The sequence below is a fragment of the Rhynchophorus ferrugineus genome, unplaced genomic scaffold, assembly GCF_030347505.1.
Source record: "Rhynchophorus ferrugineus isolate W39M unplaced genomic scaffold, kcgeb_rfMv2 rfM8, whole genome shotgun sequence".
NCBI classification, from domain to species: Eukaryota; Metazoa; Arthropoda; class Insecta; order Coleoptera; family Curculionidae; genus Rhynchophorus; species Rhynchophorus ferrugineus.
In genome coordinates, this window is record NW_027472587.1 from 20,398,230 (window position 1) to 20,411,127 (window position 12,898).

The following is a 12,898-nucleotide window of genomic DNA, read 5'->3' on the forward strand; positions in this document are numbered from 1 at the left end:
AATTCCAAAGTTTAGTTGTTAAATGTTTATTTGTTCTATGATGTTTATTAAGTAATTAAGAATAAGAGAATCAGTAGTTTAAAGCCAGCGTGGATCCTTCAGGTGGGTAACTGTCAAGGCTTCCTGTAATTCTTGGAGCGTGATGGATTGTTCGCTGGAAAACGACACAGTTTTGCTGGATTCTACTAGAAGAAAACCGTTGTGTGAGAATCTCCCTTGGATCTGGTCGACGTCCAACCAGACGAAGAGGGCGATGTTGTCAGATGAGATAACGATATCGAACGTGTTTGTACCGGCTTCGCTGATCGAAGTTGCCTGGATCAAAAATAGTTAATATTCGATGATCGGTTATCAGAAATACGGTCCTACCTTGACTGTGGATAGCGGCAAATTGGAATCCTTCAGTTTACCGGGGAATAAATAGTTTTGCGGGCTGAAAACGTCGCCGTCTTTCTCAAGGACGAAGTGGTAGAAACAATTCTGGTCCGCCGAGCCTTGATCGCCGCAGTTCAGGGAAGTTAAATGATCGTCTATGTTGAATTCTTCGATGAGTTGGGAAGCAGCGGCGTTCTGATGATATTAGTGCTATTATTTTGTTTAAATACTAGTAGGATGAGCTCACCAATGTTAAATCTGTGCGTGTTTCCGAAATTGGTTTAAAATCTGCACTGTCGTACTTGAAGACCTTCGACACCAAAGTGGCCTGTACCGATTCCAGTTCGTCATTGACGGTGTACAGTTGTAGGTTCCTGTTGTAGCCTATATGTGCGGTAACGATAATTGGACTGAACATGTCCCGTGCTAGATAATGGAGCATTTTCCATCTTCCGGTGTAATCTATATAGTACTATCTTTAGAACCTGGATATATCGCGGTTTATGTTATTTTACCGATGCTAGACCAGGTCGGCGCTACCCACACGTCGTTCAGTTGCCAGTAGAGGGCGCCCATCGTGTATCCTTCCCCGGCATCGTTCAGATAACTCCGATATCTTCGGTAATGTTCGGTTTCGACTCTGATGGCTTGAGAATATAGTACCTGCAGGTAATTTTATTTTGTTTTATTTTTTTTTTAATTATGAAAAATTTGTCTCATTTAGCGCTTATTATACTTAGAAAACGGGTAACGACGTAGATAAATAACACTATGCACGCACAATCGAAAAATCTTCGGCGTTGCCAGTTTGTATGAATTGTACGTATCTGTGGGGATAAGTATGGATACAGTACAAGTTAGCTTGCAGATTTTAAGCAATAATTAAATTAATAGAAATACAGTTTTGTTAAAAATCGTTCACGTTAAAGTTAATGGTAATAATCTTCTTGAGTTTTATCCTATATAGCGCCTATAATACTGAGTAACTGAGAACTTATTTCTTATTCGAATTACAATAGCTTATCATTAAACACTCATTATGGTAGCCGAAATGTAATTCGCTGCAGGAAAACGTCTATAATATTTAACTGTCTAAGATCTCAACAAGATATATCACCTGCGACAAATAGATGAAAGCGCTGGTGTAGAACTGACTGTCCTTGCTGGGTATGTTCAGGTTCTGCAAGATCAGGTCCTGCATTTGGTCGTTTCCCTGAGGATGATGTTGTCGGTAGTCCATGAAGGGGCTGTTTATGTCCAGATCGGCGCTGTCGTTTGTGGCGGTTCTCCAGGTGGCCTCGAATGGTAACGACTGATATCCGTATTCCGAACAGAACCGAGGTACCGGGTATGTAGTGGAACTCCAAGGATCCAAGACGTAATTATAGTAGTGCACTGTAAGGTTTCCCTTCAATATACTGCTTGAAGAAAAGGATGATTCAATTTACCATCGCCGTAGATAGAGGATCCGGGAGTCTTGGACACCCAACCTTCCGTTTCTGTTTCTTTGCCGTTGCTGGGACTCGAACTCACGAATATTCCCCTGCCATCGGTGATTCGGTCGAATTCGGTCTTTATAGTGTCGATATACAGCTTAACGTAGTCCCTCTTGTATAAGTCGTAGTTGTCGTTGGTGTTATACCTGTACGTCATCGAGAAGTTAGGTTATGTTTGGAATATGAAACATATGCACTCACCAACTGTCAACCAAGGCGCCCTCGTTCTCGTTATTACCCGAATAAACCACTATGCTGGGATGATAGTATATTCTCTTGACGTTGTGATTGACTTCGGCTTTAACGCTTTCGAGATAGTCCTCGCCCACTGGATACAAGGCGCAGGCGAACATGAAGTCCTGCCAGATCATGATGCCTAGTTCGTCGGCCACCTCGTAAAAGTAGTCAGATTCGTAAACACCTGGAAATTGTTTGGTTTTAATCGATACGACGTTGCCAATGGTGTCTGTTTGTCGGTTATGTCAAGCAAAAATGGGGTTATGGCCGAATTCCTGGTCTTTTTCTCTTAATTGTCGTATTCTATAGCCCGTGCAATAAAGCAGTCGACTCACGTCATTTTGTAAAAAGTCTTGTTAAACCTAGAAATTTTTCCTTCTCGTTTTATCCTAGATGAAAAGAGATTGAATACTGCCTGATGTGCCGGAACATGTAACCAAATTAGCGGTAATGCTGCTAGTGGACCATGTTGCCAAATGTCTCCAAAAAAATATTGGTGATGATAATTAGAGGTTGAAGTTGAAGTTGATGCGGCAACATTGCGACGTTTTGATGTCATCAATTTAAACGACGTGAGATCATTATTTTATCGAATGTATATATTAATGATTTCTAAGTTCTAAGTTACCTCCTCCCCAGACCCTCAGCATATTCATGTGAACGTCTCTCGAGCTCTCCATCAAATTTCGGATGGTTTTCTTGTCTTGGCCTAGCTCTGGAAGGATATTGATGGGTATTTCGTTGGATCCCTTCGCGAAAATCGGCACTCCGTTGACTTTTAAGTAAAAAGTAGCCCCGTTATCTGTAAAAATCGTATTCTGTGTTTAACGGGACCTGTAGAACCCTAACGTTTACGTACCTAGATCATCCTGAACTAATTCCACCGTTCTAAATCCTATTTTTACTCTTTTCTCGTCGACAGTATCCTCCTGGACGCTACCGTACCGTACTACGAGTTCATACAATGGCTGAGAACCGTACTCGTTGGGCCACCAGAGCTTTACTTTGTCCTAGAGGAAAAAAATTATGTTAGGCCAGTCTTAAAAGGTAACTGCATGCTGGACTATACCTTAGGCACGTCAAGAGATGTCATGTCGAATATTATTTCACCATATTGATCTGCTTTTGCTGCGAAAAGGGTGCTCTCTGCGATAGTACCGTCCTCGACTGTTAAAGAATAGCTGAAATGGTAGTAGATTTAACTCAAAACCATATTTTTAATCAGGGTTCATGCCTGCTTACTTGAGTGTTCCACGAACTATGTTCTCATCGTTTCCAGCAAAGTACGTGTTGATTTTTAGGGACCAGGTGTTCTCATCTTTCTCTACTACGTCCGTGAGGACGTATCGAATCGCGGACAAGTCATACAACTCCAAATAGACAGATTTCCTAAGAATAATTAACCAAAAACTAATTAAAATTTCTTTTAAATATAGTATTTGCAATATACACATTGAATATACGCATTGCGGATTGCCTATATTAGTGGCTACTTCTGGAGAATCCCAACCTATAATCGATAGTTAAACTTCGGTAGTTTCCGCCTGATTTTGCGACGTTGCCATTTACAAGTAATCGAGAGGTAGAGTTCAACGAATTACAACGGCCATTTGGACTCTGTTTTGTAAAGTTGGGAGTTTTCTTTGATTGTGAATATTTTCATAAAGCTATTATAAGACTTTTAATCTGAACAGACATATGACGACATTCTATCCAGGTGTGCATCCGTTCAGTTTTTATTTTAATTTTGCAAATCGGATTTAGTTGTAACAGTGCTAAGTGTGTGTGTAAAGTGCTGCTTCACCAAGACAATGCATCGTGTCACAAGTCAGTGAAAACGATGGCAAAAATCCATGAATTAGGCCTCGAATTGTTTCCCCATCCACCGTATTCGCCAGACCTGGCCCCTAGCGTCTATTTCCTGTTCTCAGATCTCAAAAGAATGCTCGCTGGGAAGACATTTTCGTCGAATGAAGAGGTGATCGCCGAAATTGAGGCCTATTTTGAAGCAAAGGACAAATCGTACTACGAAAATGGTATCTAAAAGTTGGAGGAGTTGTCTATAATCAGTGTATCACCCTTGAAGGGAATTATGTTGAAAAAAAAAAAATAATTTTGCCAAAAAAATGTGTTTTACTACGGTAGACCGGGGACGTTTCAATTGACATGTTATATTATATTCTTCAAATGTATATATAATCTGCAAGAGCTGGCAACGTTTCAAATTTAAATTCTTGTGCGCATGCCATGTTTCTCCAGATTTATGAATAACCCCATCTAGGTATCGGACGTAGCGAAACCTCTATTGAGTTTTCTCTCTATTACTCTATGATCATGGGTTCGAATTCGTATACATCGTGTTTCTTTAAACAATCTGACTCTTACCAAATACCGACAGATGGAAAGGCCGGTCCCCAATCCCACGAGAATGAGGCTTGCATCTTTCTGAGCATGTTGACGTGACACTCGCCTCTGTACGCCTCGTCAGGACACTCTGGTGGGATTCGGTACTGCTGCACTTGTTCGTTGTACAACCGCTGACCGACCTCCACGGGGTTTTCGAAAAAAACCGTGATGTTGTTGGTACCGGCCTTAAAAAACGTCGTCTCTTGATTTTGGTGCGGTTAATACTGGTGGTACTTACCTGTAACACTTCTCTGACGTCGAATATATGCCGAACAAACATATTGCTGGCTGTTCCTACTGATACGTCATTTACGATAATCTCCGCGAACGTGTCTAGACCCTCAAAAACCAAATTCACTTGATTGTGTTCAAGCTGTGCGCTAGTAACTGCAAAGAAATCCGGGTATCCAGCCAAAAATAATTTCGTTTAGTTGTAAATACGTTACCGTCAAAAATTTTGGTGTAACTCCAGTTGTTGTAACCAACCCAACGCGAGCTGTTGTCGTTATAACCGAAAAAGACATCTTGGATGATGCCAACGTTCATCAGGTCCGTATAAGCTCCACCAGGGACGTTAGCCTTAAATTTATATCCTGCAAGATTGAGTTATTTAGAGAGTGAAAGCTCATTTAATTACATCAGGTTGGTTATGTTCATAAAGGCGTTCATTAAATAGGCGAAACCGAGGATATGTTTTGCTCAGTCCCACAACTGCTCGGGCATTTAGACCATTTTTTTATTGGTTCGTTTGAATTGCCCTGAAAAGCCATTTGATCGGATCATTTCTTCAGTACGTTCAGTATATCAGTATGTGGGAATTAGGCACGTGATAATCACCAAAAAGCAGAAGCACTTGCTAAATATCAAGAAAAAACTTTCCAACCAAACGAAACTAATATTGAATATAATTTGCCGGACATAGGAGATGAACATTCGATGACTGAATAAGTCACGCCGAAAGAGCTAACTAAAGTTATTAAAACTGACATTAATCCCAGGAAATCACCAGGCTATGATTTAATAACAGGAGAATTACTGCAAAAACTACCAAGAAAGGAAAGACTACATTCTCATGAGAATATTGAAGTATTGCAACTTTTAGATACCACCAGAGCAGGAGACAGGCTCAAAAGACTCAAACCCTCTGATCTTGTGTAATGAGTTGCATATAATAAAAAGTACAGCGAACATTATTACACTAGAGACTGAGATAGGGCCGATAGGTCTCCTAGTTATATACCAAGATTCAAGTTATCATAAAGACAAATTGTAGGTTAGTCGGAAACGACTAGTAACATTGTAATAATTAAATAATAAAAAATATAATATTCTATGAGAGATTTTGTACATTTTTATACATTCTAATGCTCGTCTTTTTCTGAGTAATATTCTGCCTTTATTATAAAGTATATTAACTAAAACTTTGGTGGTATTTAATGACACCTAACTAAAGCATTCGTGATATTTTTCGAAAATCTTTAATACTTACCAACATTAGTCTCATAAGCTTCCCATTGTCCATCTAGGGAATAAATCTGAACGCACCTAACACCAGTCGAAAGACTGGCAGCAAGAGCCACCAAGACCCAGAGAGAAGCCATGATCCGAATCCTTCCGGATCTGAATCGATACTGTTCAGATATTTCTGACGTTAATCAAGGATGTTGTTTTGTAGAAAACCCTTGAATTTTAATCAGCTAACGTAGAATAAACAAACTAATTGATATTATCTTTCGTTCCTCTAGTTTTTCAAGTACATAATTCAGAAATAAGTAAACAAGTCAAAGTGATGTATATTCATCGGACGAGGATCCAACTTTTGAACGGGGAGCATCATACTTATAATAGGAGATTTTGGATAGTATTCGAAACATGAGTCCAATTAGGTGTAATTACTCTAATTGGCCATGTTGGTTATTATTGGGGGTACAAGAAAAACAAACAATAAAATAGTCCTAGTCCTAGTCCACTGAAGCGACCTTCTACATGTCAGTACAGTTATACATATGTGGCGATCGCCACGACCCTTTAGGCCACCACGAATACATCAACAAGTACAAAGGTTGGCAACGCCGGTGAATTGGTACCATGCGGTTCCAGGGTATAAAAGACCATCACGACGATGTCTCGCTCTCTTCTCTTTTCCCCCGACGAACATTCCTACAATTGGAAACAGGAGATCGTGAGTTCGAATCTCGCCGGGGCCTCCAATTGTACGAATGTTCGTCGGGTCGGTTAGTCGGTCGAAATGTGTGGCTGCCGCTGCGACTATTTGTCAGAACACTTAGTACGATTTTTGGAAGGAATTTGCACGAGAACTGAAAAACACTGGTTTAATTATCACTTGTTTATTTCGATATTGAGTGATACATGTGGTCGACGGGAGAATTGACAGGATATTAGGTTAGGTAGAGGAAGTACGGTAGCGCTGTGGAAGTGGTACTATTACAGGGGGATGGAGAAAAGAGAAGAGAGCGAGACGTCGTCGTGATGGTCTTTTATACCCTGGAACCGCATGGTACCAATTCACCGGCGTTGCCAACCTTTATACTTGTTGATGTATTCGTGGTGGCCTAAAGGGTCGTGGCGATCGCCACACATACAATTACATATTCGATTCATCTTTTTTTTTATCTCTTGGAACATCAACAATCTGCCCGTGGGCAATAAGTATTATTGTTTGATTTCCGTTATATAATATAACCATCCTGACATGTAGAAGATCACTTCAGTAAGTGATCTGCTGTACAACTTATAATCTAAATCTTATTCTAGACACTATTCTAACTTATTTTAAAGTATATCCTAACTTATTCTAATGACTATTCTAACTTATTCTAGAAATTAGTAAATTTCACTCTATGCGTCTATTAACCAGTTCGTATGGTAGTTTGCGTTGGAGCCTACGCACTTCACTGTCATCGCGCACATTTAACTGTTTTTCCAGTGCATTAGGATGCACTAATAGTCTTTTAGAGTACTTCGCATAGTTCAGTTCCAACCTTCGTAGGGTGAAGACGTATTTTCAATACGGTCCAAGCTATAAAAAGATACCTTTCTTTAAAAAAACCCAGTATTTTATTACGGTTATTTAATTGAGTGTTAAAAACGCATAACAGATGCGGCTACCCGTCTCTCAGTGGACCTAAAGTGTAGTGAATACGTGTTTACGTGACCAGACAAAAGGACTGCATCTCATTTTTATTAGTGTTTAAAATTATTTCATCTTATTTTACAACAGTCCTTTTGAAATTCATTTATAGTATTTATAGTAAAAAACGTGCTAAAATAACGTAAGTGAAAAATGAAGTGCGTGAAATAAACAATGTAATTATTTTATTTTTTTTTATCCTCTGGAAGTAAATTAAATAAAATATTAAAAATTAAAAAATGGCAAACCATAGCGATTCAACCAAATCACCTGCACACTTTGATATAAGATTAGAACAAACAGCAATAACGCAAACTCCACCATCAGAATGGACTACAGTCATTAACAAAAAACGATTGAGAAGTCCAGAAGAAGAAATCGCGAGGAAACAAACAAGAATCAGTGACTATTGGTTGCAGAAACCGATAGAGACAAAAAACAGTTTTAGCAACCTGCCGGAAGAAATTGAAGAGAACATACAACCAAGCCCTGAAAAAGTTGTTCCCAAACCACCACCAATAACAGTCTATAAGGTAGGAATAATAAAAAACATCCATGATTTATTGAAAACCATTACTACGAATTACACAATTAAAACAGTGAGCTATGAAACAATTAAAATCCAATTGTTCGAAGCGGATCACTTTAAAGTTCTTATAAAAGAATTAGATGAAAGAAACACCCAATACCATACATTCAGGCCAAAATCCGAGAGAACATTTAAATTCGTATTAAAAGGATTACATCACGGGACGGACTTTAACACCATCAAGCTAGCACTAGCTGAAAAAGGCCACGAGGTCGTAAATATTCACAATATACGACATCACACGACAAAAAAACCTCTGCCTATGTTTTATATAGACATAAAACCTAATGGAAATAATAAGGCGGTGTATGAAATCACCAAATTGGAAAATAATATTATTAAATGCGAACCACCACATATAAAAAGAATCATACCACAATGCACAAGGTGTCAAGCGCACGGGCACACAAAGACTTACTGTCGCAAATCATATAGATGCGTAAAATGTGCAGGAGAACATAAGACAGGAGATTGTACTCGTAAAGTTCGCGATGAAAAAGTGAAATGTGTTAACTGTAACGGAAATCATCCGGCGAACTACAAGGGTTGCGCAGTTCACAAGCAACTACAGCAGAAACTCTATCCTGCATTAAGGGAAAAAAGGCATCAACAAAAACAATCCACTACTGCCAATCTACCCACCAGAACAAGTCAACCAGACATAACTTATGCCCAAATAGTTGAAAATGGTTCAGCACAAAAACGAGAGACAATATCTCAACCTACTGAAACTAGCAATATCTCAAGATTAGAAAATATGATGGCCAAACTAATGGATCAAATGAGTACGATGCTTGGTCTACTCACAACCGTCGTAAGCAAACTTGCCTAATGCCTGAAACCAATAGCTACAAAATCGCCGTCTGGAATGCCAATGGGCTCCAACAACACGCCAGGGAACTAAAAATGTTCGTAATTGAACAAAATATTGACGTTATGATGGTTTCCGAAACACACTTTACGGACAAAAATTATTTGAAAGTTCCTAAATATAAGCTTTATCATACAAATCACCCTGATGATAAAGCACATGGAGGTACAGCCATAATAATTCGAGATGATATAAAGCATTTCGAAAAAGAAAAATTCCGCAAAGACTACCTGCAAGCCACCAGTATAACCATAGAGGAAGCCCATGGACCATTAACAATTTCTGCGATTTATTGCCCACCCAAACATAACAACAAGGCAGAACAATTTCAAGAATTCTTCAGTACGCTAGGTAATAGATTTATAGCAGGAGGAGATTATAATGCAAAACATTTAATGTGGGGTTCAAGAATAATAACCTCAAAAGGTAGAGAACTGCTTAAAGCCATAAGGAAAGATAACTTACAACATATCTCTACTGGTGAACCAACATATTGGCCTTCAGACAGAAATAAAAAACCAGATACAATAGATTTCTGTATTACAAAAAATATTGATCCAAAAAAGTGTCAGGCAGAATCATGTTTCGACCTGTCTTCTGATCATTCACCAATAATAGTAACAATTTCTTCAAAAATTACCATCAAAGATAAACCCCCTTCTCTGTGCAATAATAGAACTAACTGGCCCTCATTTAGAGAAAACTTAGACCAAAATATCTCTCTAAACTTACCGTTACAAACTGAAATGGATATAGAAATAGCAGCAATAAATCTTACAAAAAATATACAGGAGGCAGCATATTCCGCGACTCCCAACAGTGAAACATTTCCAAGAAAAAATACACATATATCATGTACAATACAGAAAAAGATAGCAGAAAAAAGAAAGTTACGACGAAATTGGCAACAGCAAAGGACTGAAGAGAATAAAAGAAAATTTAATAGGGCCATAAAAGAGCTGAGAGATCTAATCCAAATCGAACAGAACCAAGGCATTCAAGAATACCTAGAAAACTTGACATCAACTGAGGCTACAGACTATTCGTTGTGGAAAGCAACAAAAAAGCTTAGGAGATCCCAGCAGCATAACCCACCTATTAAAACAAGCGAAAATAATTGGGCGAGAAGCAATAAAGAGAAGGCCGACATTTTCTCAAAACATTTAAAGAATGTTTTTAAACCTTTCCAGTCTCAGCTACATAAAGATGATGAAAATAAAATTACTAGCTTTCTAGATTCGCCATTTCAAATGGACTTACCGCACGAGAAATTAACGGTCAAAAAAGTTAAACATACAATAATGAGAGAGATTAATATTAAAAAAGCTCCTGGTTATGACTTAATTACTGGCAAAATTTTAAAAGAACTATCAGAAAAGGCTATAAAACTATTAACATATATATTTAATGCTATGCTACGAATTAATTATTTCCCTAGTATCTGGAAAGTAGCTAAAATATTAATGATACTTAAACCAGGAAAAATACCAGAAGATGTGACCTCCTACCGACCTATAAGTTTATTACCAATAATCTCGAAAGTTTTCGAGAAATTATACATAAAAAAACTAAACTATATAATAGAAAAAAGAAAAATTATTCCAGAACATCAGTTTGGCTTTCGCAATAAGCATGGGACTATAGAACAAGTGCATAGACTTGTAAACCAAATAAACGCTGACCTAAATGCCAAAAGATATTGTTCGGCTGCTTTCCTAGACATATCTCAGGCTTTTGACAAAGTATGGCATACGGGCTTGCAGGTTAAACTAAAGAAACTTCTCCCTCATCCGGACTATCAGCTACTAAAATCGTATCTCACTGACAGACATTTTATTGTAAATCAAGGCGATGAACATACCGAATTAAATCCCATATATTCAGGAGTTCCGCAAGGTAGTGTACTGGGTCCAGTACTGTATCTTCTGTATACGGCTGATCTGCCCACCACAAAAATAACTACTGTGGCAACATATGCAGACGATACAGCAATCTTAGCATCCCATGAAGATCCAAACACAGCATCAATAAACCTACAAACCCACCTGGAGCAAATACAATTATGGTTGAAGACATGGCGCATTAAAGCCAATGAATCAAAATCCACGCATATAACGTTTACCCTGCGTAGAAGAACATGTCCACCAGTAAATATCAATCATCGTCAACTCCCCCAAGCAGACCATGTTAAATACCTTGGTATGCATTTAGATCGACGCCTAACCTGGAAGAAGCACATACTCTCTAAACGGAAACAACTAGGACTAAAATTATATCAAATGTATTGGCTCATTGGGCGCAAATCCAAGTTATCATTAGATAACAAGGTATTGCTGTATGAGTCTATACTGAAGCCCATTTGGACATATGGAATTCAACTATGGGGTACCGCTAGCAAATCTAATATATCCATCATTCAACGGTTCCAAAATAAGGTGTTGCGTGCCATTGTTGATGCTCCGTACTATATTTCAAATAAAGTGATACAACGCGATATTCCTCTAGAACCTATAACGAGTGTAATCCAACGTGTTTGTGTGAAGTACTTCGAAAGAGTGTCAGTGCATCCCAATGTACTCGCTAATCAGCTAAATATGCGACGTGATAGTGAAGTGCGTAGACTAAAACGTTTAACACCACCTGATCTGATTACTGGACATATGTAGAGTTTAGAATAAGCATTAGAATAAGACTAATTAATTAAGATAATATTTTATACAGAAGATTGCTTAATGAAGTGATTTTCTACATGCCATGTATATATAATATAAACAGAAGAAATACTTATTGCCAATAGGGCAGATTGTGGACTCACGAAGAGTAATAATAAAAAAAAAAAAAAAAAAAAAGAGTACCTCGCATTAGCACTTAATCACACTCGTTATGGGTTCTCTGTGGATATCGCGTTGAATCGGTTTGTTGGACACGCACACTTTATTCTGGAACCCCTGGAGGATATCTATGTCAGATTTGCTAGTAGTACCCCACAGTTCTATACCATAGGTCCATATGGGTCTAAGTATTGGCTCATACAGCAAAAACGATTCATCTTGAGCTCAATTAACTTGTTTATATACGAGGTGATTAAAAAGGATTGAATGACGTTGTAGTTCGAATAGTCCATCTAAAGTAGCAGTGAACTTACGCCATCAAGATGTATAATGTATTGCCTATTGAAATTTGTAAATTCGTTTCAATACCAGACAATATTTTCCTTGTTATTTTATTCTAGTTAAGAACAGACATAATGCTGTCTGATGGGTACGAACAAGTAACCAAATCACCTTACAAAAGTCGGTGAATGTTGTCAATTCTTCAAAGTGTTAGTGATAATAGTTACAGGTTATAAATCAGCAAACGTTGTTTTGACGCTTTGCTTTCAGTGATAAAATATAATTTTATCAACTAAAATGTACACAGGTAGTAATAAAAGATATACAGTGATATTAGATTGACTTGAGTAGTGTAATTTTAGTAATTTTAGTAAGTAATTTTAGTGTAAATATAATAAAACAAGTCTAACCTATAAACTATTATGCTGTGTAATTAGTTGTAGTTTAAATCTTTCAATAATGTATGCATTAGACGTACTATAATGTAAAATAAATAATATCTTATAACATTTTTATTTTATTATTGTATTTGCGTCAAAGTCAAAGTTAATGCGGCAACATTGCGACGTCTTAAATTTAGTTCACTGCTATTTTGGATATACCATATCTTGCCCAGCTCTGCTCTTAGATAAGAATTCTCGAAAAAAAAACACCTACCAA

General features: G+C 37.9%; 1 protein-coding gene across 1 annotated transcript; it reads right to left on the bottom strand.

The window, feature by feature from the left end:
* Window positions 1-10: 10 nt before the first annotated feature.
* LOC143201688 (beta-mannosidase) lies at window positions 11-6,164 on the bottom strand. Its single transcript, XM_076412904.1, has 15 exons — window positions 6,004-6,164; window positions 4,961-5,107; window positions 4,753-4,901; window positions 4,494-4,699; window positions 3,351-3,497; window positions 3,178-3,289; window positions 2,968-3,118; window positions 2,737-2,910; window positions 2,073-2,292; window positions 1,824-2,017; window positions 1,493-1,770; window positions 891-1,038; window positions 623-837; window positions 370-570; window positions 11-315 (listed from the first exon to the last, which is right to left on the bottom strand). Exons 1-15 carry the CDS (start codon window positions 6,113-6,115, stop codon window positions 79-81), a joined length of 2,691 nt encoding a protein of 896 aa, XP_076269019.1. The 5' UTR covers window positions 6,116-6,164; the 3' UTR covers window positions 11-78.
* Between the last annotated feature and the right edge of the window lie 6,734 nt (window positions 6,165-12,898).

Coding starts and splice junctions, on each gene's coding strand:
- LOC143201688 (XM_076412904.1), bottom strand. CDS start 6,115: ATGGCTTCTCTCTGGGTCTTGGTGGCTCTTGCTGCCAGTCTTTCGACT. Junction 2,911..2,967: donor ATTAGTTCAGGATGATCTAG/GTACGTAAACGT, acceptor CGATTTTTACAG/ATAACGGGGCTACTTTTTAC. Junction 316..369: donor TGCCGCTATCCACAGTCAAG/GTAGGACCGTAT, acceptor TTTTTGATCCAG/GCAACTTCGATCAGCGAAGC.